Source organism: Myodes glareolus, chromosome 22, assembly GCF_982192425.1.
Source record: "Myodes glareolus chromosome 22, mMyoGla1.1, whole genome shotgun sequence".
Classification (NCBI taxonomy): domain Eukaryota; kingdom Metazoa; phylum Chordata; class Mammalia; order Rodentia; family Cricetidae; genus Myodes; species Myodes glareolus.
Window position 1 is genome coordinate 43,659,636 of NC_142047.1, and position 25,550 is coordinate 43,685,185.

The following is a 25,550-nucleotide window of genomic DNA, read 5'->3' on the forward strand; positions in this document are numbered from 1 at the left end:
CGCTGGAGTTAATGCATGCTAGGCACACAGTCTGCATACTGAGCTACACTCCCAAGCTACATACATGGGATTCTTCACTGAGTCACATTTAGCAGAGCTGGGGATGGGACAGCTCAAGAACAGTACATTTGACCTTAAGATACCTGTCACATATCAAAGGCCGAACCCATAGGAGAGTCATTTACATAGTCCCACCCTCGTGGGGTTGATCACTGCACTCCATGCTGTGCTCTCTCCTTGACTTAGCCTTCCTCTTTCCCTACCTGGTAGGGAGCCTTGTCCTTACCCTCCCCAACTCGCCCTCATGATGGTCACCTCCACCATGCTCCCAATGCTCTCTCACTCCGCAAACTTCCCTATGTTATGGCTCTTTCATCTTCCCCACAATCATTCACAGAGCTGCATGTTTTACCTTGGACCTTCCTGGAAGACGCCAGTGCATCCTCTCGGTCAAGGCAGCTAAGCAGGATGGCGTGCAAAGAATAACGAGGCGTGAGGTGCACAACTAGGATCTGCTCCGGAGGCAATGCTCCTGATCACACACTTACTGTTTTAGCAAGCTGTGGCCTCAAATAGACAGAGAAATGTAATCCAATGAATGGGGTGAAAAGAGCTTCAGAATTCGGATTGGTGGGGGGAAGGGAAGACTTCTTTCCAGATCTTAGGATATTTACAGGTAAAGGCATAAGACATATTTTATGATATCTCTCTCTCTCTCCTCTCTCTCTGTGTGTGTGTGTGTGTGTGTGTGTGTGTGTCTGTATCTTTGTGTCTGTATGTATTAAGACAGATTCTATTATAGACGAGGCTGTTCTGAAACTCACTGTGTGGCTGAAGATGGCCTGGAATTTCTGATCCTCCTGCCTCTGCCACCAAAGTTCTGAGGTTACAGGCATCCATCTCCACAATGCTCACTCTATGTGGTTCCAGAATTTGAACCTGGAATTTTGTATGGACCAGGCAAACACTGTCCCAACTGAGCTACATTCCCAGCATAGACAGTAATTTTAGTGTCCCTTTGTGATATCGTGTTAGCACTCAAAAACATTTGGCTTTTGAAGCATTTTAGAGTGGGGATTTTGGAATAAGGGATGCCCCAGCCATCTCTTTCTCTCTCTCTCTCTCTCTCTCTCTCTCTCTCTCTCTCTCCAAACTAAAACCCTTTCACAGCATTGCTTGCTGTCTAGCACACCCTCTCTGCACCAACAGAGCCTGTGGTTACGGAAATAGATGCTTAAAAGACACCAAGACAGCTTGCTGGTCTGCCAGAATCCACCCAGTTTCAACCTTGGCTTCCGTAGAGCCGATGATATCCCTATGACATAGGCGATGAATGCTGCCCAATGTCACCCCATCTTCAGACTCCGTAACCTAGACTCTCCTCTAATTGCAGTGGTGGCAGGTGGAGAAAGTGAACCCCATCAAGCTGTACGAAGAAAACAAAGTCATCGCAGGGTTCTCACTCCTCAACCTGCTCTTCAAGCAGGGGCCCGCTCGGGCCTCATCCGGGGAGTCGTGGAGAAGCTGATAGAGCTGTACAACCAGAAGAAGATCAAGCCTGTGGTGGATTCTTTATGGGCCCTGGAGGAGGTAAGTGAGCAACCTTCTTGGTTTATTTATAGGACTTGGGGCGTTCGTGACCATCTTTTTGCAAAAGCCGTTTTTCTCCAGGTTTGTTCTAAACAAAAGTCCTCAAGTAGGTGGACCCAACCTTCTGACATCAAAGTGCCACCTTGTCACCTACCAGGTTCACACTCAAGAAGTATGCAATTGAGCAACAAGAAAATCACCAAAAAAAAAAAACTCATAACAATTTAAATGACCTCATGATTTTCTGCTTGACCACATTCATTGCTGTCCTTGGCCACATGTGGCCCACAGGTTTGGCATACCTGGGTCATGGTGCTTTAGGTGTAAGGACCACTTCAAGTTCCCAAGAGGCTTTCAAGCAATACACCTTTGGCACTCATACATGCATCTTTGATTCCCAGGTAAGACACCAGATTTGGACGGACATACCCAATGCACCTTGATTATGTAAGAGTGTGCACACCCATGAAAGTTAGAATGAATATTGTCACTGTATGGACACCTAGGAGATCAAGATCAAGGGATCTCACAAGTGGAAATGGTTTCTATGCAGACACTGGATGTCTGATGCTCCTTTGAGCCAATGTCAGCTGTCATGAGAGACTCTGCAGTTTGTATTGGGTCTGGTGGTGTTGGTTTTGTTGCTGGTGATGTTTTGTTGCTGATGGCAGATCTGCCAAACGTTCTAGTGCTTGAACACATTCTCGAAGTGCGAACAAAATAATCTTCAAGGATACTGAAGTGGGAACTGGTTGGATTGGTTCATATGGTCCTCAAGGGGGAAGGGAGCCTTCAAAAGTCTAGAAATCCTTCGGGACAAGAGAAGGGCGGAACATATAGGAAGCCAGTCATGACGGCTCCTGGTGAGAATAAAGGAAGCATGTAGCCTGGGTTTGGGGGGATATTTCAGCTCTCTCTCAGTCATGCGGCCTGGCTGAGGAAATGCTTGCTTAAGTTGGCGTGGGCTGTGTTGTTGGTTTGTTTTTACATTACTTTCATGGATAAGGTACCTTATGGGAGAAGTACTTGGTGGATAGATGTGTGCTTGTGCATGAGGGATGTGTGTGAGTGTGTGCAAACATGTGTGGTACCCTCACCCATGTATGCATATGTGGAGAAGAGACACTAAAATTAAGTGTTTCCCTCAATCGCTCTCCATTTTATATTTTGAGACAGTCACCCACTAAGCCCGGAGCTTGGCATTTAGGCTAGACTGCTAGCCAACACTGCCTAGCTCTGCCTGCCACCCTTCTCCCAACTCCAATACTGGAGTTATAGATGGATGCCATCATACCCAACTTTACATGGATGCTGGAGGTCCTCACTTAGGTCCTTACTCTTGCACAGCAAGCGTGTAGCTTATGGAGCCTTTTCCTCAATCCTGGAATATGTGAGTCACAGAAACCTTTGCAGCCTAAACTGCAAAAACTAAGTTATATGAGTCAGAAGTGTGTGTGATGCATTTGAGAAAGGGGTAATCATGCCATCAAATTAACTGTGAACTTGAACTATACCCATTTATATCAATCTAATATTGAAGTATCATGGACAGCCTTAAAAAGAAAAGAAGAACCATCCAAAGTCCTGGTTTGTTGTGATAACCAAAATCAATATTCAGTACAGGATATTCCTATATCAACCCGGCATAAGCAGAAGACAAACTGCATTGTCCACATTCCAGAGAAGGCTAATGTGGCTAACGTTCGACTTCCTTCCTTCCTATCTTTTTTTCTCTTGCGGATGCTCATTGTGATTCAATTTATTGCTAAAGTAAATCAGACAATAATGTGTTCTTTGTCCTGTGTAATTGCCAGGATGGTTAGCCTCTTGTCGTCATTTTATTGAAAATCTTTTCAGCTTAATGAATCGGATATCAGTATGATATTCATAGTGGCATGCCAGAGGAAAACAGAAATAATCAGGACAAAATCTCATCCATGTGGTACATGGAAGACTTAGGTTTAACTCAGTGCCCAATAGGACCCAGCAAATCTGGTAGCTTGTGAGGGTTAAAATGCAAGAGGAGGTTCAGGTGGCCCCCAGGAGTTCGCCTAGCATTTGACACTATGTCTTACTCAAAGTAGTAACAGAGTCTCTGAATACCTCCTGAGTAATTATTGTGTGCTCAGTTCAGGGGAGATGCTGGAGATAGAGTGAAGAATAGGTGGACAATACCCCTGGGTTTTACAGAGTCTTTATCCAAGGAGTATAAAGGAACAGAAAATGCGAAAGTGGGCAAAAACACGCAGAGAACTTGCGGCTTGTGATAAGCTCTTAGGAGGGGGTGTGTTAGCTGTGTTCTCATCAGCATGACCACACTGCCTGACAACGTGGGATGGGAGGTTGTCACTTGGGTTCACAGTTTCAGAAGCTTCCCATCTTTTGTGGAGGGGAAGGCATGGTAGAGCATCTCAGATCATGGTGGTAGAAGAATGTGGGCTTGGCTAATCATGTCATCGATGACAAGGAAGCAGAGAGCAGTTCCAGAGCCAGGGTCCACCTTTGGGGACCTTAATTACCAGATGAACCCAACGTCTTAAAATAGCACCACTAGCCTGGAAACAAACATCTGAAATACGAGCATGAGAGAGACATTGCAGGTTCGAGTGACAGAGAGGAAATGGGGGGCTATGACAGTTCCCAAAAGACATGTTTCCCAAACGTTTTTTATCATCTCTAAGGACCTTTTTCAGACTTTTCCCCTCCATAAAATTTTAATGGTGTGTATGTGTACACATGCATGTATGTGTGTATGTATGTATGTGTACATATATGTATATATGTTAAACACGTGTACTTGTGCTTTATGTATTAAAAGTTATTTTTTATCTTCCAAGATTCTCCTTCCACTATCTGGGGCATGTGGTGCCCAATGAAAGTACCTACTGTAGAGTAGCCAAATAAAAGGGGGTCTCTCTTGGAGTAGCATACTTTGAGGAGGTACTTGAAGGATGTAAAAGCCTTAAGCAAAATAATTTCAGACCAAGAGATGCCCCAAAACAAAAAGATGCTAACAGAGCATCTCAGAGATTTCCATAAGTGAAGTATTCTGAAGCAAGAAAGGATGGTTCAAAGAGAGCCTAGACAGGGTATCAAGGGCCAGGCAGAAACTTGCCTTTACTCCCAGTACTGTGAGGATTTGCTAGAGGGTCAAGTTAGGAGGGGTTGCTTCCTGGTTCTCAGGGTGTGATCTGCTCACAGGAAACTGGAGTTGTTAGCCAAGGTCCTAGAGAGTTATGAAATCCAGAAGAGCTCAGTACAACTGAGGAATGGGAAAGACAAGCTGATAGCAGGCCAGCAAGCCTCCTAGTGGGCAGCTATGCTTCCATGGGCAAGGTTTTAGAAAAGGCAACTGAACTTGTTATCACTGTCTCTTTAGGGGACTGGGGAAGATAAGGGCATGCTGCTGTACCATCAGGGCTTGATAGAAGACTGAGTCCACCAAGGTTTCCGGGGAAAAGGTCTAGCACTAGCTAGCAGCAGGAAAGCCGTGACTGGCAGCTCTCTTGACTGAGCTGTGTGTGAAGCTAGGACTTGGAAAATCTGGGATGTGACCTTGAATCTCTAGGTTTCCCTCCATCCCCACATCCTGAGTGTACAGGCTGCTCTATGGTGATTTGAATAAACAGTCGCCACAGGCTCAGATATTTGAACGCTTAGTCACCATGGAGTGACACCATTTGAAAGGATTAAAAGGATCAGGAGGTGTGGCCTTCTTAGAGGAAGCACGTCACAGGGGGTAGGTTTTGGGGTTTCAAAAGCTCGTACCTGTCCTAGGAGATCGATCTCTCTCTCTCTCTCTCTCTCTACCTAAGGAAGTTCTCAGCTCTGTGTCTGTCTCTCTCTGTCTCTGTCTGTCTAAGGAAGTTCTCAGCTACTTGTGTGCCTCCACACTCCCTGCCCTGATGATCATGGACTAAACCTCTGAAAATGTAACCAAGTCCCAATTAAATTATTTTTTTTTCATAAGAATTGCCTTGATCGTCTTCACAGTAGCATGGTAATTAAGACATCCTTCCTTCTACATCCTCTCTCCTGAGTGTCTGTCTGTCTGTCTGTCTGTCTCTCTCTCTCTCTCTCTCCCCTCTCTCTCTCTCTCTCTCTCTCTCTCTCTCTCTCTCCCCTCTCTCTCTCTCTCACTCACACACACACACACACACACACACAGAGAGAGAGAGAGAGAGAGAGAGAGAGAGAGAGAGAGAGAGAGAGAGAAGCTGGAACCCAGTCTAAATCCCTTTCTTGAGATTAGTCAAGTCCTGATCCACTGTGCTCCCAACCATTTTCTCATGCTCCATGCATCCACCCACCCTCTTCCACCCACATTTCAGCTGCTTCCAATTTTCTGGTCTTTAAACCCACCCACACCTCCCCTCCTTGAACCTCAAGAAGCAGTTGCCTCCTCTGCATTAAATATACGCCCTCCCCCGTTATTCATGACTTCTGTGACCTATGCAGAGAGGCCTTCTCTGGCCCTGCCTTCCAAAGAAACCACCTCTGCCCTGGTCACTGACTCCTTTCCCCACTGGACGGAGGTTTCTGTTGCATTAATCAGTGATTGATAAGCTTGTACATTGACTCTTGCCTTGCATTTACTAGAAGTTAACCCTCACGGGAGGAAGACCCTGAATATAGGTTTCCAAAGGAAGATCTCACACATAGGCTTGCAGCCTCCAACTCCTGACAGATTGGATGCTCAGTAAACAGCATATTGTATGGATGAGTCACTGAGCCCAGCATCACACAGAAGCATAGCACACTGGCTATGTTTAATAATAAATACTTGCTGAGCAAATAGATGAGCAGGCGAAGAAACAAACAAGCTATCCTTTCTCAAAGACCTTTTCCTAGAACCAGCAAGTTGTCTCCGCGTCTACCAGCAAGTAGAGGATCACAGTTTTGATCAAGTAGTAGGGCTGGGGTTGTAGCTCAGTTGCTCAGCATCTAATACACAAAGCACCACATTTACCAGGAATGATGGTGTATACCTGTAAACCCAGCACTCAGAAGGCAGAGACAGGAAAATTAGAAGTTCAAGGTCATCTTGGTCTATATAGTGACTACACAATACCCTGTCCCAGGGACAGGGGAGAAGAGAAGAGAGGAGGAGGAGGAGGCAAGAGAAGCCATAGCAACAGAAGCTGTAGTTGATGATCCAGTTACCAGTAAAACAAAGGAACTGTCATCAATGTAGCAGGCTGGCCCTCCACAGAAGGGAGACAGACGGCGGCTGCCTGTTTGCCAACAAAGCCTCCACGGCCGCTCATCAGTGACACCCACCAACTTTCTGAGGGTTCTTTTCTACAATATTTACAGACATCTGTTTAGAGCTGCAGTTGGGCCAAATGCGGTAATTCATCAAGCCCACGCAGCTCTTGTGGGCTTAAAGGGAGTACAGCGATGCTTATTGCTTGAGAACCTTCAAGGGTGAACTGTAATGATTTCCCTCCTCCCATTTGGTAAGGGCTTACATGAAATTGCTTCTCAGACCAGCTATGTAACTCCATTTATAGAATAGAAAGCCCAAAGGGATTAAAAGAAAATTTTCTTGGGCTCTCTGAGCCCTCAGACAAGAAGATTTAATAATATCAGACACGATTAAGGGTTCTTTCTAGCCATCTGTCTGGGACTCTATTGTTATTTTAATACGCAAAGCAGAGTGGGGGATACTGTAGCATCCCATTTGCTTTCAGATGCTAAATGTACAGTTGCACTTTATATTGTGGGGAACAAAATTAAGCGGGCAGTTTAAAGCTGGAAAGGGGACCACACATTTGTGTTTGTCACCCTAACAGCTGTTGTTTCCCTGGGCACAAGTGATGCTTATGTTCCTAGTGAACTTGATTTGCTTTGGAGTCACCATGGAAATAAGCCTGTGGGTGTACCTCTGAGAACAGGAGAGAACACCCACCCACCATGGGCAGCACCATCCTATGGCCTGGTATCCTGAGCTGAATGAAAAGGGGTGTCAGCATTCATCCGTGTCTGCCTCCTGACTGTGGGCGCAATGCAACCAGCCATGCCATGCTCCCGCAGCCATGCCTCCTTGCTGTGATGGAGTTGGCTTCTGACAAATGAAGTTGCTATGAGAGAGAATGGCGCCATTTTATCCTTAGTCTAGTGAGGTTCAACCAGGATCCCAAGGCTGATCGGTATGTTGTCATGTACTGGAAGTGAGGCTTGCTGTAATCCCAACACACAGGAGCTGATGCCAGAGGAGCATGAATCAAGGCCAGTCTAAGCCCCAAAGTAAGTTCCATGGCAGTCTGGTCTACAGGCCAAGAGCCTGTCTCAAAAGAAAGAAGTAGAGCTAGAGAGATGGCTTATTAGCTAAGATTACATACTGTCCTTACAGAAGACTCCAGTTTAGTTCCTAGCATCTACATCTGGTACAACCACCTGAAACTAAATTCCAGGGAATCTGACACCCTCTTCTGACCACCAGTGCTACCTGCACACACCTACACACAAACACATAGATACACATAGTTAAAAGCAATGTAAATCTTTTAAGAAGAAAACGTTTTAAGAAACAATAGAGGTAGTACACCACCTATAAGCCTAGCACTTAAGAAATGAAGATATCAGGGGTTGAAAGCCAGCCTTTGCTGTGTAGTGAGTAGGAGACCAACCTGGGCTATATGAGACCCTTGCTCATATAAACAAAAGGGAGAAAACACCAATATCCTCTACAGGTTGTGTGTCCAGACTACATCACTGTAGATTTTACTCATTGGCCAGTTAACAGCTCATCAGGGGGCTGTGTATGATCTTAATAATATGTGTGCACATGTGTGTGGGTACCCATGTTCATGAGAGCATCTATGCATACGTGTGCTTTTGGAAGCTGAAGAACAACTTTGAGTGTTATTTCTCAGGTACTACCTACATTTTATTTTAAGATAGGGTATTTCGGGAGCCTGGAACTCATCAAGTAAGCTAGTCCGGATGGCTAGCAAACTCCAGGGATCCTCCTGCCTGTGCCTCCCTAGCACTGAAATTTCAAGTGCAAACTCCCTCATCCAGCTTCTTTGGATAGGCTCTTGGGTTCTGGGGATCTAGCTTAGGTCCTGGCACTCTACCATCAGAGAGCATCTTAGAGCCCAAACTATTTTTCCAGATCTCAATATATTTTTAAGTTCTCCACTGAAGGTACCATGTATGGTATCTTGCAACATGATTTTAGCAAGAGTCTGGCTGTAGTCTCCTATATGATGTCACTATTCACAGGTGGCTCTTTACGTTTTAATTAAATCACACTAAAAATGCAGTCTCAGTTGGGCGGTGGTGGCACACACCTTTAATCCCAGCACTTGGGAGGCAGAGGCAGGCAGATCTCTGAGTTCGAGGCCAGCCTGGTCTACAAGATCTAGCTCCAGGACAGGCTTCAAAGCTACAGAGAAACCTTGTCTCAAAAACAACAACAACAAAAAATGCAGTCTCAAGTACTGTGAAGTCTTATGTGGCCAGTGGCTACCATACTGGTCAGGGCATGTTTAAAGCACGCCAATTGTTGCAGAATGGTTCGCTAGAGCTGGTCTATGTGATGATGTCACCCTTCTGCTTGAAGGCACGGAACAATTTTTCTCTGCAGCCTTCTGGCCTGGTTGCCTCGGCGTCAATTATGGTAATTATGCCCTTCCCTGGATCTCTTTCTTTGCTGTGGTGTCATGAAGGTCACTGCCCAAACAGAGTCACTTATTTAATGTGTGTGTCCTGAATCCCTCATTATGCATAACCTGCACTTTAGCTCTGGGTAGACAGCCATGGCCTGAATATATTTGTGTCTTTCATTTGAAGCCAATACTAGCTCCAAACAGACACAGGCAGTCTAAAGGCGTGAATGGGAGGAAAGAAAGGCTAGATGCTGAGCTTTGTGGGTGCTTTTCTACGCCATGAGACAAGAGATTACCTGGATAAAAGGGAGACTAATATGGAGAAGTGATTTTAGAAGCGTGGCAGAGGGGACAGGGCTGGCAGAGGAATGAGGTGATTGACAATCCTGATATAGCTATAGGTTTCAACTCCTGCACTAGACCTGGACGTTAAGAGAAGCAAACGCCCTGAGGAAAACTAGAAGCTTCTGTGAGAAAGTTTACAAACTCAGGTGTTAGTCATGTTTAAGGGATACAGGAAAAGCAGGCGGGGTTTTTCCCAGAGAGCTGAGACCCACAGCCATGTGGGGGAGAAGAGGACTGGATAACTCTGCCCAGGAATATATCTGGGAGATTCTAGATGTACCAGACATTGTACAATATGCTTCGTGTATGAACTTGGTTAAACTCTCCAGTAACCTGAAGACCCAGGGAGCTGTTATACTCATCTGTAAGACCACAAAAATGAGCTTCTGGGGAGTTTCACTGCCCAGAGACCCTGCCTTTAATTGAATTTGCAGGACGTTTGAATCTCAGAGAAATCTAAAGCATTGACATTGTTGGGGGGGAGGGCAATGAATAAATTCACTGCACAAAAGAATGAGCTAAATCATTCTATTAGGAATCAGCACCGAAGGAGTCTACAGACCACATACTTTGTGGAGGCCTTAACATTCACTTAATCTTCATGAGGCCCCTGAGTGGTGGTTACCATGACAACAGCTGTGACACAGATGAGGATTGGAGGCATACAAAGATAAAGTCTCTGGAGATCACAGAGTTTGTATGTATCACAGCTGACCGTGAGACACAGAGAGCCTGACTTTGAACTTGGGGCCAGGTTCATTAACTTCTCCACTGTGGAGGCAAAGGCTAACTTGCCCCTTCCTTCGGTTGGCAGTCAGACTCCAAGACGCTATCCTTAGGCCCTGTCATGGGGTAGGCAGATGGTTATGATAGGCTATTATCACTGGCCACTGCTTGCTACCAGGGACATATACAGGGCTAGACCCAGGGCTCAGTGCCAATCTTTCAGAAAGCCATTTCAGTGGTGTAGTGAGGGCCAGTCTGACTGGCAAGGGTCAGGGAGGGAATCTGTAGGTAGGGCAGTCTGACAGCCAGCATGAGTCTGCTGCTAGGCAGCAGACAGAGTAAGTGTCTGGAAAACATCCATCAGGAGCCCAAGGCTGGAGGAGGGCTGCTTAGAAAATGGATTAGGGATTCCCTGGGGTGAAGGATTATGAGAAACTGAGTGGGACTGCTCAGGGGCAGGATTTCTTAGCAGAGGGATAAAAGTATTCTACCGTGAATGGCAATGGTAATTGGGCAACTCTGTGAATATTCTAACAACCATTGAGTTGTATACCATGAGTGGATGAACCATGTGATACTTGAATTATATCTAAATCTATGATACAGATATGATAGATAAATAGACAGACAGACAGACAGAGGATGGTTAATACTGATTGTCAGCAGGATCTAGAATCACCTAGGAGACAAGCTTCTGGGTATGTCTGGATGGGATGTCTATATTGGGTTAGTTGAGGTATGTCGACCTACCTTTAAATGTAGGTGGCAACATCCTGGGTTTCCAGACTGGAAAACATCAATGAGAAAATGAGCTGAGCACCAACATTCATGGTTCTCTGCTCCCCGACTGTGGATGTCATATGATCAGCTGCCTCACATGCCTGACACCAGGCCTTCCCTACGATGATGGACTGCATCTCCTTCAACTGTGAGACCCACCCTACAACCATCCCCTATTTTCCTGCACACCCCCCCTGGTTCACATGGGTTCTGCTACCCACTTGTGCATCTGACTGCTCCCTGCTCCTAGTTGTCCAGCAGACCAAATAAATTACACAGTTCTAAGTCAGCTCGCTCATCTATGTGCAGCAGAATCGCATCTCCTCACAGATGTCCATATTGTAGCTGGTGAGATGGCTCAGCGGGTGAAGGTGCTTACCTCCAAGTCTTACAACCTGAGTTCCTTCCCTGCTAGAAGGAACAAACCAACTCCTGAAAGTTGCCCTCTAACAGCTATGTATGTGCATGTGCACACACACAAATAAGTAAGTCAAGAATAATCAAAATTTTTAAAGATGTCCACATCTGTCAGGAGACTGAGGCTGGAGGACTGACAACCAGCCTAGGCTACACAGTGAGTTCTGAGCCAACCTAAGCTATGGAGTGAGACCCTAAACCATTGACATATCAAAGATCAGAGGTTACTAGGCAAGGTGTCAAGCAAGGAGCAATTAAAATGAAAACAAATCAATGTCTACTTCCAAATCTCTAATCTTTGAATATGCTACCCCATATGACAAAGGCACCTTGTAGATGGGATTAAGGACTTCAAAATGACTCTGTACTGCCCAGTTAGCTCCAGTGTAGTCACAAGGGGCCTTGTAAGAAGGCACATAAGGACCAGAAAAAGGGAAGGCCTGGATTATAACTTTATAAGAAGGAAATAAAATCAGAAGAGAGTTGAAAAGAAGTGAAACCTGGGTCTGTGTGACAGCCTAGCTAAGGCCAAGGAACTAGAGAAAGAGACAGAGGAGGCAGACACATCCATGTAGAGCAAAGAATTTCATCAGGCTAAACGCAAAATGATGGGGAGGTTAGGGGAGCTGACCTTGAGAGAAGGGTGATCAGATGGGATAGTAGGAATCCCCCAATCAGATGTCCAAGTGTGCCCATTGTTCTACCCTCGGTGGATGCCTGTACTCTGCGCCTTGCTTCCTTGGTGCATGCTAGAATCTGCTCACTGCACCTTTCCCTTTTCCTTGTCTTCCAAAAGAATTTCTGGTCATTTTGAAGATGATATAAAACACAACTCCCTCCTTCTTGTCAATACCTCAACCCTGAGTTGGGAGCTTCTGCCTTCAGACCCCAGGGCTTCGCCTCCCTCGTTGACACTTTCGGGGACCACTGCCCGTGAAAATAGAGAGAGCAACGGTCACTTCCATTTCTAACTGGAAAAATTAAATGACCTAATAGACAAAGAGTGCTTAGTCTATTGTTGACACAGAGGTCCTTGTTGCTGTCAAAATGCATTGCCACACCCCTACAACAGAGTTCAGGTATCAAGGTGCCAAACAAGGAGAATTCCAGAGACTTCCAGGGCTTAGGAGTATGCCTTTTCATTGACCCGGTGCATCATTGCCCATTCAGCCCTAAGCCAAACAATCTTATCTGCAACATAGACCTCACTATATTATCCACCGCTTAACACTCCTGTATGAAGTCCATAGGCTCAACTTGGATACACTCCTACTATGAAGAAAATAATTATCTTTTGCCTTTACCCCTGTCACTTGGTGGAAAATATATCATGAAGTCGGTCTTCTTTGCAAACCAGCAACCACTGATGTAGCCAACTCCTGGATGTGTTTTTTAAAAAAGCTCTGGAGCTCTATTCTGCTGATACCAATGGTTAGAAATGTTCTCTTTGCCTTTGGAGCTGATAGAGAAGTTATTTTATATATCCTACTTGCAAGAGAGCAATGGAAATCATCTCTAAGTATTTTCCTAGGTATCTACAGAGGTAAGCTAAGCACAGATGTTGATTTATTCACAAGGCTGGATGGAAGAACTTGCTGTGCAACAGGTGAGGCGTCCTTTGCATCCCAGCACCGACATTCACAACAGAGGATGCAAGGGTAAAGATCACAGCCTGGCAGCTGAGCGTGCTGTGCCAAAGTTCCTTCCCATCCTTGGGAACCGATTCACAATTCTCTGAAGCTCGGTTTCCTCCATTAGAAATGGAGACACTTGGAGCTGGAGAGATAGGTCAAGAACTTGCTGTGTAAGCATGAGAATGAAGTTTGATCCCCCAGAACCCACATTTTTAAAAAGCCAGACGCAACGATGAACTTTTAATCCCAGTGTTGGAGAAGGCAGAGCTGGAGGATCCCTGAATCTTGTTGCCCAGCCTGGCTAACTGAATCAGCACACTCCAAGTTCAGTGAGTTACTCTGTTTTTAAAACTAAGGTAGAGAGTGATCACACACATCCTCTGGGAAACGGGATCAGCTGTTGCTGTTCCCATTCTTTAGAAAAATGAGGAACAGGGAAATAAAGTGTTCGAGGGTAATGGCTAGATAGTAGGAGGGTTGAATAAAACAATCTGTTGATTCAACAACTTATACTATTTATTTAGGGGTTTGCCCACAGATGGGAACATGTCTCGTGCGAATAGAGGGCTTTGCAATTAAAAGTTCAATTTGTTATGGATTCCGAGAATTGGGCAATAATTAAAAACAAAAACAAAAAACCCTGTGATAATTATCGGAACACGACAGTATCTCCATTTCTTTGGTGTATGTGCGTGTGTGTGTGTGTTTCTACATACTTGTCCACATACATGCACGTGGAGGTCAAATGTAAAGAAGAGATTTCTGCAGGTAGGCATGACCCAATTAACCTGATTAGCCTGTAGCTAAAAACCTAGCAGGCAAGAGGGGGAAGAACAATTCAACACATAATTTATGGATCCAAAAGGATGGGAAAGTACTATTGTGCTATGGACTATAAAAGGCTGAAGAGACAAACTTTGGTGTCTGAATTCAAAGGGAAGATTCAGGACGAGGTCTCCATCTACCTTCTTCTAAGTCCTGCCTCTAGTTTCCTTGGGAAATCAACTCACTTCTTACCTGGACTTCGCTCTGTCCTCTATAAAATGAAGATAATGGTTCTGTCTTCTCAATAATGCTCAGAGGTGATGAGTATAATGTTCCTGGGGCCTTCGCCCTCCAGAAGGGAGGAATGGGAACATGGCTTTCTCTGATGCTGAAGTTGGCCCTTGTGTAGCAGTTTCCTCTGAGACGCCACCATGGAACCATGGGTGCTCCTGCCTTATGTTGCTCGGTTGTTGCCAGAGGCATCTGTGGATCCGCTTTGGGGGCAGGAGCTCCTTGCAGCACACATGATAAACACATGCTGCTGTTTGCCTTTCTCCTCCCTCAACCAACCAGTCTTTGATTACTAAACCGTTAGCGTATTTGGGGAGACTCTGCCAGGAAAGTGCCATGTGTCTGTTAGTCATTTAAGAAGCTGCAAGTGAGCAGCTTCCCACCAAGTCTTGGAGGGATGGTAAAGTAACAGGAGCGGGCTGAAATTCGATGCTGGCCTAGAGCCAGCACAGTGCTGAGTCCTTAAATACATTAACTTTGTCTAATGCATGTGGTCCCATTAGGAAAACAAAAACAAACAAACAAAAAAAAATTCTCTATCCCATTTTACAGGCAAGAAAGCAGAGTTTCAGAGAGAGGCTTATATGACCTGGTTAGGGTCATACAACAAAGCAGTGGAGTCAAAACGTGACTCTCAGGTTCACTGTCTCCTGAGGCTGTGCTCCTAACCAGAACACAGATAGATCCCTTCTAAGAGTAAGGATGCCTTTGTCCTGAGCCCTTCTCTCTGGTTCTCCCAAATTCTTTATTATTGAAACATCCTGGCTCAGGGCTGTTTGGAGGGGAGAGAGAAAGGCTTTCACCATCCTGGCTCATCAGCTCCTAATTTCTCTAATTGCAGAGGACTTTATATCCTAAACCTTGGTTTTTGCATCTATGAAATGGGAATAATCCTTGCCCTCCCTGTCCTAAAAGCCTTTTGCAATCAATATACAAGCTGTTGACCGGGTGCTGGAGGATACCAGCCAAAATGTGGGCCAGGTGAGATGACTCAGCAGGAGGATAGAAGCATGTAGGGCAGGTGGGATGACTCGGCAGCTAAGGGCGCAGCTGGTTGCCAAACCTGATGCCCGAGTTCAAGCCGGAGGATCCGCAAGGTGGAAGGAGAGAACTGACTCCCACTAGATGTCTCTGACTTCCATGTACCTTAAAAATGAGCGTTCACATGCGTGTGTGCGCACACACACACACACACACACACACACACACACACACACACACACAGAGAGAGAGAGAGAGAGAGAGAGAGAGAGAGAGAGAGAGAGAGAGAGAGAACAAATAAAGTGTTAAACAGAAAAATTGAAAACTAGAGCAGGTTCTTTAGAAAACCTCTCCCACTTCTTCTTCAAATGTCTCACTTTGACAGTTTCCCTAGCAACGTCACAGACATATGAGTTTACTCAACAGGGAGCAAGCAGATGAGGACATGGACATGAAGATGAAGCCTGAATGCTGTGACTAAGAGGTCCAACTGGGTGACTCACCGTAGCCCCCTGTGGCTGGAGGAGCTAAGCCTGCATTCCAGATGAGACAGGGATGATGGAGATGAGAGATGATGCCTCGGCCAGATCTACTTCACCCCAAAGCCCAGGCTTGAGCCCCCATCATCCTCACCCCCCTTGGCCTCACCCTCCACTTACTGCAAGTCACCAGCGGCTTGCTTTAGCTTTATCTCAGTTCTTTGCCCCCCAGTTGGACAAACTCCAAAGGAGAACTTTGCTTTCTGAGCTCCGGTATGCATGGCTGTGCTGGAAAATGCAGAGGTGACAGCAGAGAACAGGAGAACCCTCCCTGTTTATAGCCTGTCTTGTAGAGATGAAAGCCCACAGCGAACCCATAGAGACAGTCGGACCAGTGTCACAGATTTCCGTTATACAGATTTTCACAAAGAGAGATGGACAAGGATAATTTATAAAGCAATTGAATTTAAGGTCATTTTATTCTGGGTATCGTGTGTGTGTGTGTGTGTGTGTGTGTGTGTGTGCGCGCACGCACATGCGCGCGCACGCATGTGTGCATGCATACCTGCAAGTATGCATGTGCTCTGCTTTTGTGCCTACTTTCCTTTTTCCCTCACCACCATTTATTTTGCAGCTTAAAGAACAGTATGTAAATACCATACAACTACAGTGACCAGCATTTAGCAAATACTTTTAAAAAGCATTAGAGATCTCCCAGAATTGTACCATCCTAAAGAAAACAAGTTCTTGTTTTAATGGAGCCCACTCCAGTCTTTATTACAGTACATACATTTTATGACTCTTTCCCCCTCCTGCCATGGCTTGAGCTATGGATGCCCCAGTCTTCTGCTGAGTCTGTATGAGCAATTTAAGAGTCTGCCATGATGCCACAGAAGGGATATGGGGTCACAACTCAGTGAGATGGTGTTTGCTTTGAACTAGCATTGTCAATAGAGCAAGGGGAGGACCTAGATTTATTGCTAAGGTCATAGCTGCGGGAGAACTAAACAGTGATATAAGGACTTGGGTTGAAGAGCATATAGGAAGATCAGAGCCGAAAGGGTTGGGGGTGGAGCTGGAGTTGTGACATTGAGAGCCTGGAGCAAGCTTGTGCCTTCGTTTGCAGCTTTCCTGTGGTTTACAAATGATGGTGCATTTTCTCTTTTTAGGCCTTTACAGTCCAAGAGTCATTTAGAATAATTGTCACTTAAATTCTGTCAAATGCCTGGCTCGGATCTGCTGACTAATTCCCTGATCCAAGCAAATGGAATGGAATCCCTTCAGACAACATAGGGCCAACTCCACGGCTTGCAAACCATCTGAACTCCCTCCACAGCCCCTGACATCCATCACCAATTAATCTCTGTCTTTTCCACTGGGTGCATCTTACCGTTGGATGACTCCCAGCTCAACATTCCAGGCAACATCCACTTCTACTTGGAATGGATCTATTAAATGAACCACACTGGCCTTTTCTACCCCTCACCACACAAGGAAAAGAGCCTGTATGTGTTCTGTACCAATGCAGCTGTGCATCAGATATGTTCAGTCCACCGTTGGTTCAGTTTGCAGATATGGAACCAGGATATACAGAAGGCTGATGATATAAGTATAACCCACCAAAATTTTCTCTATTAGAAATCAAAAGCATGCATTGCCATAGTTGTTACTGGCTGATGGGCCCGTCATATTCCTCTGTGTTCTGTTCATCTAATAAAAGCAAGGGCCATGGATGAAGTTGGAAGCGCATGATGACATTCCTTTTTGTAATTAACCTCACCTGTGCGTGTCAGGGGACACCAGCAATCTGAATTATTTATATAATTTATCCTATTTCCATAATAACATTGTGTAATTATCTCAATAGATGCCATGGTGCTTGATGAAATTCAGCTACTATTTCTCATTTAATTGCTGGGTTTTGTTTTTTTTTTTTAACAATGAGCGTGATAAATGTTCTAAAACGGAAATTAAAGCCAAGATTCTCAACAGTGCTGTATTTAGTGTAAAGGCATAAGACCCTTAAAAAACTACACACAGCTAGGATGGTCCTCACAAGAAGAAGCCCTGATGAATAAACAAACCCATCAAAGATAACGAGACTGTGCCGTTGCCCTGGCAATAGAATGCTACTCCTGTATGGTGGATCCTTGCTCGAAGTCTCTTTAAGAAGGATGTTTCTCTGTTCTGGGTAGATGTACCGTGAATTTAGTTGCATGTATGTCTTTTGATAAAGAGAATGTGGGATGAAACTCTAAACTGGAGGGTCCTCCCTTGTAAATTTTGGGTGCAATACCACCAGTATACCACAAGGTAAGGACACAGAAGACATCTTCTCTCCTGTGAAATCTAAGCCCTACCTTCGGTTTATACTTCTCTCTTCTTTTTTTCGATGTTAATCTAAGGCTTAAACATATTTGCTATGTAAATTAATTTTAGAAATAGACTTTGCGGTGAGTAGTTAGCATATATAATTCTGTATCTCTGAACCTGATGTTCAGTGAGAGTGAGAATTAATCTGTTCACACTTTTAGTAGCTACTAAAAACGATAGCTCTGCAACCTTCTGAAGACTTGCAAGCCAACCAACAGACTGACCCAAGGAACAGAAGGATTGTGGGAAAATAAGCTCGGCTCCCAATGTCTCACAGAAAAATGACAACAAACCATATATAGTCTTTGAGGTTCTGGTTTGTGAGACATCGGTGTGGGCACTTTTAGAAGCAATCCAACGATGCCAGTTTTCAAAAAGACATTTAATGCATACAGAGTCACAATAGTACCATTAGAACCCCACTTCTGGCTGGGTAGTGTTGGCGCAGGCCTTTAATTCCAGTACATGGAAGGCAGAGGCAGGTGAATCTCTGTGAGTTCAAGGCCAGCCTGGTCTATAGAACGAGTTCCGGGACACCCAAAGCTACACGGAGAAACCCTCTCTTGAAAAACCAAACCAAAACAAAACAAAACAGACCCTTCTGGGGCTACAGAATTGACTCAGAAGTTAGGAGCACCTACTGCTCTTGCAGGGATCCTGATTTCAGTTCCCAGCTCTCACACAGAGGCTCACAGCCACCTGTAACTTCAGCCCCAGGGATGTCCTCTTCTGGCTTCTGTGAGTACTGTACACATGTGGTGCATATACATACATGCTAATACTCATACATGTACAAAAATATGTACATTTTAAAACTTCTGCTTCTGCTTGTATTCTTTCATAGTAGTCTTTTTATTCCTAGTATTAATTGTTCTTTTATCATGAATCATGCCAGTGGTTTACCATGTGGTTTACCTAGTTCATCTACCTATTCACTTAGATTCTGCTTTCTTCTTCTTCTTCTTCTTCTTCTTCTTCTTCTTCTTCTTCTTCTTCTTCTTCTTCTTCTTCTTCTTCTTCTTCTTCTCCTCCTCCTCCTCCTCCTCCTCCTCCTTCTCCTCCTCCTCCTCCTCCTTCTTCTTCTTCTTCTTCTCCTTCTTCTGCTTTCTCCTCCTCCTCTTCCTCTTCCTCTTCTCCTCCTCCTCCTCTTTCTCCTTTTCCTCTTCTTCCTGCTCCTTTCTCTTTTGAGAAATGACCTCACTGGAACTCACTACGTAACCCAGGTTAGTTTCCAACTCACAGAGATTCACCTGACTGAGTTTCACTTTATTCTTAATAGTTTTCACTTTTAACATTGTTTCCGGCTTATAGCTCTGTTTTCTGACTTCTTAGGCTGTCATAGCAAAAGACCATTGACTGGGTAACTTCAACAATAGCAATTTACTTCCCACAGCTCTTTCTTGATGCTGAGAGTTCAGGGTTGAGGTGTCAATTTGGTACCTGATGGGTGTGTTTTCTAGATTGTCCCGACACGAACGGGAGTACAAACCTGGAAGAGAGAGGAATGAAGAGACAGGAGACACAAGAAATGGACAGCAAGTTTGTATTCTGATCAAGCTGCCAACTTTATTTTTTTTCTCGGGAGCATTATATAGCAAAAAGACAGGGTGGGGTGAGGGTAGGTTGCTGGAATGTCATTGATCTAACTGGAATGTCAGGTCTGGAGACATCCCTAGCTGATAGGAAGTGATAAGGAAATGCTGAGAGTCTGTAAACATTTACAGGGAAGAGTGCTAATCACTTCTGGTGCCTAGAATCTGCAGACCCCAGGCAATCTTAACTCACAGGGAGATAAGGGTTATTCTAGGCCCATAACGTGCCTTACAGAGGCTTCTGAATAGCTTTCTTAATTTGTGACTAAGATGGCTATAATCAAACGCAGGTCTTTGCTCTCAGCACTAAATGGTTGCGTTCTCCCTGTATCTTTGTGCAGAGGGGAAAGAGGGAAATAAAGTTCTATGGCGTCTCATATTAAAGAACGCCAATGCCATCATTAGACCCCTTCCTCCATGTTCTCATCCAACCTTACACACCTCCCAAAGACCCCATCTCTAAATAGCATTGCTCTTTGATGGCGTTTATGGCTTCAACACATGAATTTGGGGGATACTGTCATTTAATCTATAACACTTCTCAAATTCCCTAAGGAAAGACTTACATCAACTTTTCTTTCCTAATTAGTATAAGGACTTTGATCAATCTTTCTTTGTTAACTAATATCAAGACTGGAGATAAGTAAATGTCATTTAAGTATTATTTAGATATATTGGCTGCCCTTCGCTCATTTTTTAAGATACTGTTCTTTTTCAATTTGTATATCATTACGTGTCTTTTTTTTTTCTTACTAACTCTAAAACAGCTTGCCTTCACTGAGTATCTCCCATCTACTAAACCTGGGCTCAGAACCAGAAAAATCAAAGTATCCCCCAAAGAGAGTGGTTGCAGAGGAAGCAGAGGAACAAATAGAGCTGTTGTTCCAATGAGGAGAGAGGCTCTTCAGAGTGACTGATGGTGAAGAAGGGAGCGTCCGCTCCCCCTTGTGCAGTTAGAAAGACCCTGTGAAGCGATCCCCCAGTGTCAGTAGGTGGGGCAGACTTTGTCTATACAACTCTTGTCGACAGTCTATGAAGACTCTTGATAACTTTTGGTGCTCCAAATCTAGAAATAATTTTCTTAAGGTTAAAAAACAAAATGAGGTGGAGGGAAGGAAAGGAGGGCCCTATCACACTGGTTGATGCGGCTCACCATCACTGAAGGGAGAAATTTAAGACAGAGGCACATAAGGCAAGATAAAGTAAACCTGACATTACTTTTTCCACCAAGATTCTAACCTTACAGGTTTCTGCACTTAAAAAAATGTGACGAGGAGGGCTGCTCATATAATTCCTGCGAAAACCGTGAAAGGTGGATCTGGGATCCTTCTGCCTACCCTGTGGAGTTCATTTTTCAGTTCAGGTCTGTGTTGCTGTTGTTTTCTGCTTCCGGTTTCTGTGTGGCAGCCATTTTCTCAGTGTCTGCAGCTATCCTTTTATATATACATGGTTGACTTTCTTTGTCCTGGCCTCCAGGTTTCTGTGCATCATAATTTCCTGCTTGTAGCATTACATGCTGCTTAGGTTTCTCAGTACCAATGTCCATTCTCAATGCTTTGGAGCAGTGGCTTGGCCGGGTTTGTGCTTCTCCAATGTTGTTATGGGTCTGTCACAAGCCTCTGGTGAGGGAAAGACACTTTGGTACCTTTTTGAAAGATCACCACTAGAAGTTGTCAGCAGTGCTGGCCTCTACTTCTCTCCCTGGCAGTCCCTTTAGATTATTTGTTAGTTTGTTTTTGCTTAGGAAATAGCAGGCTTTGTTATTAACTATTTTTTCACATCTCTGGGACAAAAACACCTGACGACAGCAACTTGAGAGAAGGGTTTGCCCTAGCTCACAGTTTCAGGGGATTCAGTCCATCACAAAGAGGAAGACATCGTGAAGCTACTTGGCCCAGGACATCTGGAGCTTGCAGTAGCAGGTGGTCACATAAAAGGTAGCCAGGAAACAGAGATCTTGGACCAGAACCAGAAGCAAGTACCATTCAAGGTCTGCTTCCCCAGTGACCCACTTCTGCTATGCCACAATCCCCAAAGTTCCATAAATTCCTCAACAGTACAGCTGGATAGAAACAAAATGTTCAAACAACCAAGCCCGTGAGGAACATTTTATAATCACAACAGACTTACATTTGCTAAAGTCTTACTTTAATTCCTTAACTTATTTTGCTAAATTTTCCCTTTATATCACACATTACCTGTTGGATGGTTTGGACTCAAATCTGTAGTTCATTTCTCCACCCACAGTTAGTACATAATGACTCTTCCAAGGTGTGCTAAAGATGTATTTAAAGTGCTTACTTAATTTACTCATCTAAATTTTACTAGTTCCTAGTCTGGGCTAGGGGATTCAGTAAGGTAAGGGAGACAAGGCCCCACCAATGTCCCAGTGTGGAACTCATAGAGGGAGAGAAAATTGATATGTCGGTCCATCAAGAAATTACTTTACAATGTGATGAGTGCTTCCAAAGATTCCTCATGGGAGCAAGGCATGATGGGTCTTGGGAGACCAGACAAGGCTTTCAACGCATCACAATGGGCTAATTGTTAACCATAGGCCACTTCCTGATTATCAGTTATTAATACAACAGGGCCATCCTAACTAAGACTGGCATACAAATGTCAACAGATTCATCTCTAGGGCGTATTTGGCCTGGGATGCAGACAGCCTGCTAGAATTCATTTAGACAATGATCCCAGAGCAAAAGAGGGAGGTAGAAGGGGGATATTCAGAAAAGGCTATGTTTTCAGAGGTAGCTCCTGTTGTGAGTGGCAAGGGCTTGATCCCAGTCCCTGGGGAGACATCTCAGAACTGTCTTCCTGGAAAACCAGAGCAAGGAATTATTTAATGTTATTCCCCCCAAGTCAAAGGTGACTCCACAGGGACTAATTCTCTGCCTTTCTGGCCAAATTCTATGTTGAATAAGTCCCAATAGCAGCAGTTGCTTCCAAGATAGTGGGTTGGGGCTGAATTTCCTTTAGCAGATGCAGTATAGAAACCTATGAAGATAGTTGCCCCCGGTGGGAGGCAGCAGAGAAAACTCCCAAGTATAAATACACACAGGGATATGCTAACAATATATTAACAACAGGCCCTTAGAAAGAGAGTCATACTTGCCAATTCCCCTGGTGTAAATGCCTTCACCACTATGTCACTGAAAACACAGGATTGGGAAAATATGCAAACCGTCACTTCTCAGAGCTCACACATACCCAGTTCCATAGGACTGGCTGACAATCTAATCTCTCGGGTGGTGGACTGGACCACACATACGGCTCGCTTTCGCTAGTCTCCTGTATGCAGAAATCCTAGTTATATACTGGTACGAGATGACCAGAGGAAACAACTTTAAGACATTCCGGAAGGTTTCCATGAGGCCTTACTCTAAAAATGAACATCAACATAGACCCTCTCTCCCTGGCACCGGCCTTCAGGCTTCCCTGAAGGTCTTTTCCTGTTCAGTTCTTTAGGTCTTGCTTTAGCCTGTGCATCTTGGGAAACATCCTTGCGGCTCTGGTCCCTGCTTTGTATTCTCAGCACTCTGTCCTTGCAACAAAGAGACATAATTGAATGTTTACTTTCCATATTTTTTTCAGCAAGCTATAAGCTTCCCAAAGGCAGGGACAGACGTGGTGTTTAATTTCATACTCACGGGCTAATTTGCTAGTTTGGTGCATGAAACCTCCTCCCTTCTCCCTCTGTTTTGCTGAGTGATGCCAAATACAATAATGCCTGCAAGCAAGACAGCTTAGGTCCACCCAAAGCAGAAGTTCATGGCCGTGTTTTTCGCCATCAGTAGTCTTAATACCTGCTTAGGGAGAGTAGAAGCAAAGAATAGCAATAAGTGATTGTCCTATAATAGCTTTAGACAACAATTAAAAAGCCATGGCATGGCTTTCCGCAGTTAATTGTCAAGTGAATAGCCAGGATCATTGGAGCTCCAGAGGTTTAAGAAAAAACAAAAAAACAAGAGCAGGGTTAGTTCAGTGGGTAAAGTGCTTGCCTTACCAGCATTAGGACTCGAATTCTATCCCTTAGAACTCACATAAAAAGCCAGGCATGGCAGTGCATGCTTCTAACCCCAATGCTGTGGAGGAAGGACAGAATGATACCTGAGGTTTGCTGGTGGGGCAGTCTACACAAATTGGTGAGTTCCAGGCTTGGTGAAAGACCCTATCTCAATGAATAAATTGGAGAGCAGCTGAGGAAGAGACCGGCCTCATGTGCCCATCCACTGCACACCCAAGTGCCCACACTCATCCTCTTAAAACCTTAAAGGGCCAAGAACTGACCCTGCCAAAACCTAGGTGGTCACTGATGCGAATAGTGCTTCTATGGCTTTAAAACAAGGAGAGAAGGGTGGCGTTGAGAGAGCACTGGGCAAGAGTCTGATAATAATTACAACAGGCATAGAAACCAATGCACACTGAACTCTGACCACGCAGTTAACACTGTTCTAAGAACCCTATATAGATCGTGTTTCATTTAATCCTCACAGCTTCTATAGGAAGTAAACAGTATTATCTATTTTTATTTCACAAGAAGCAGGCACAGCGTAGTAAGACATTGACCAAAGCCATCTGGTAAGATGTGCAAGATGAAGAAATAAATTATACTTAAATCTTGCTTGAAAATCAGGTTGTAGCAATTTAGAGTCACCTAGAAGACGCGCCTCTGGCTATGCCTGTAGCAGTGTTTCCAGAGAAACTTAGCTAGAGGGGGGAGATCCATCCTGAATGGGGAAGAACTATCACATGATCTGAGTCCCTAGACCGAGTGTAAAGGAGGAAACACTAGCAGTCACTGCTCTCTCCTTACTGCCTGTAGCAGCAATCTGACCAGACAGACGCCTCTCTTTCCCATCACCACGGCTTATGTGCAGTAATGGACTGCACCTTTAAACTGTGAGCCAAAACAAAGACCTTTTCTTCTTTAGGTTGCTTTTGTCTGGTAATTTGTCGCCGCAACAGGGAAGTAACTAAATCAGTGGAGTTGAGCAGCTTCTCCAAGACCACACACTTGCTCAGTGGAGAAGCTGGCTTCTGAACACACATCACTGGAAACGTGCATATCCCACGCTCGCCTTTGTCTCCGCCCTTTACCTTAGTCCTTTCTTCCTTCAGTGATCCTCAGAGTAGTTCTGATGCAAGCGTCACAAACTGTCTTGGGATAGTCTGGTTACACCTGGAAGAAGACAGAGTCCACTGAGTCGCTGTAATTTATACAAATAGGACAAGACAATATCTAACCTTATGTCTAGAGAGAAATGCTGAGATCCTAGTAGCACTGCATTTGGGGGTGAGAACAAGAGAGATGAAAATCCCCAAGACCCAGCCTGTGGCCCTCACGAGGATACCTGGGTTTCCTCTCTATCCAGAGATCACGTTTCATTAACATTTACTGGGGGAGATGTCAGAGAACTGCCTGATTTTTGTGAGCTCTTTGGCCATCTGCCCTTTTGAAACCAAAGCTGCCCACTCACAGGGCGAGCATTCAGCGGCTCTCACTGCAGCCCAGCACCATGGAGGACATGGGATTACAAAACAGAGGCACTGCTGTTCTAGAACTGACTCCCACCAGCTCGAAGTGTAGATTGCTAAATAGGTGGAGATTCTGTGAGGCAGTCATCCACTGGAGCTATTGTATTAAATACTAACTTACGTAAAGCTGTCATTTAAAATGGTTATTGAAATCAGAGGTGGCTAATATTTAAAAACCCATTAGTCCTTAATCTTTACTTGATTAGATATGCTTTAAGTTTATTTGCTTTATTTTGTGTTTTCAGTGGAAGTGTAATTAATGGTGAGCTACTCAGTATGTTCCTACACCTTGATGGCAATTTTTTAATCCATGGAAAATGGCAAATACTACAATCAGAGCTTGATTTAGTATTTAGTAGTTTAATAGGCTTTGGAAAGCAACGACAGTTTGAGGAAATAGCTCAGTGGTAAAGCACTTGC

At 44.6% G+C, this 25,550-nt stretch overlaps 1 protein-coding gene across 1 annotated transcript in view; it reads left to right on the forward strand.

Moving 5' to 3' along the window:
- The window catches only part of Vat1l (vesicle amine transport 1 like), a 170,221-nt gene that overhangs the window by 89,000 nt on the left and 55,671 nt on the right, over positions 1-25,550 (forward strand). The window contains 2 exon segments of the mRNA XM_048437338.3: positions 1,394-1,489; positions 1,492-1,590. Coding sequence (XP_048293295.1) covers positions 1,394-1,489; positions 1,492-1,590 — 195 coding nt within the window.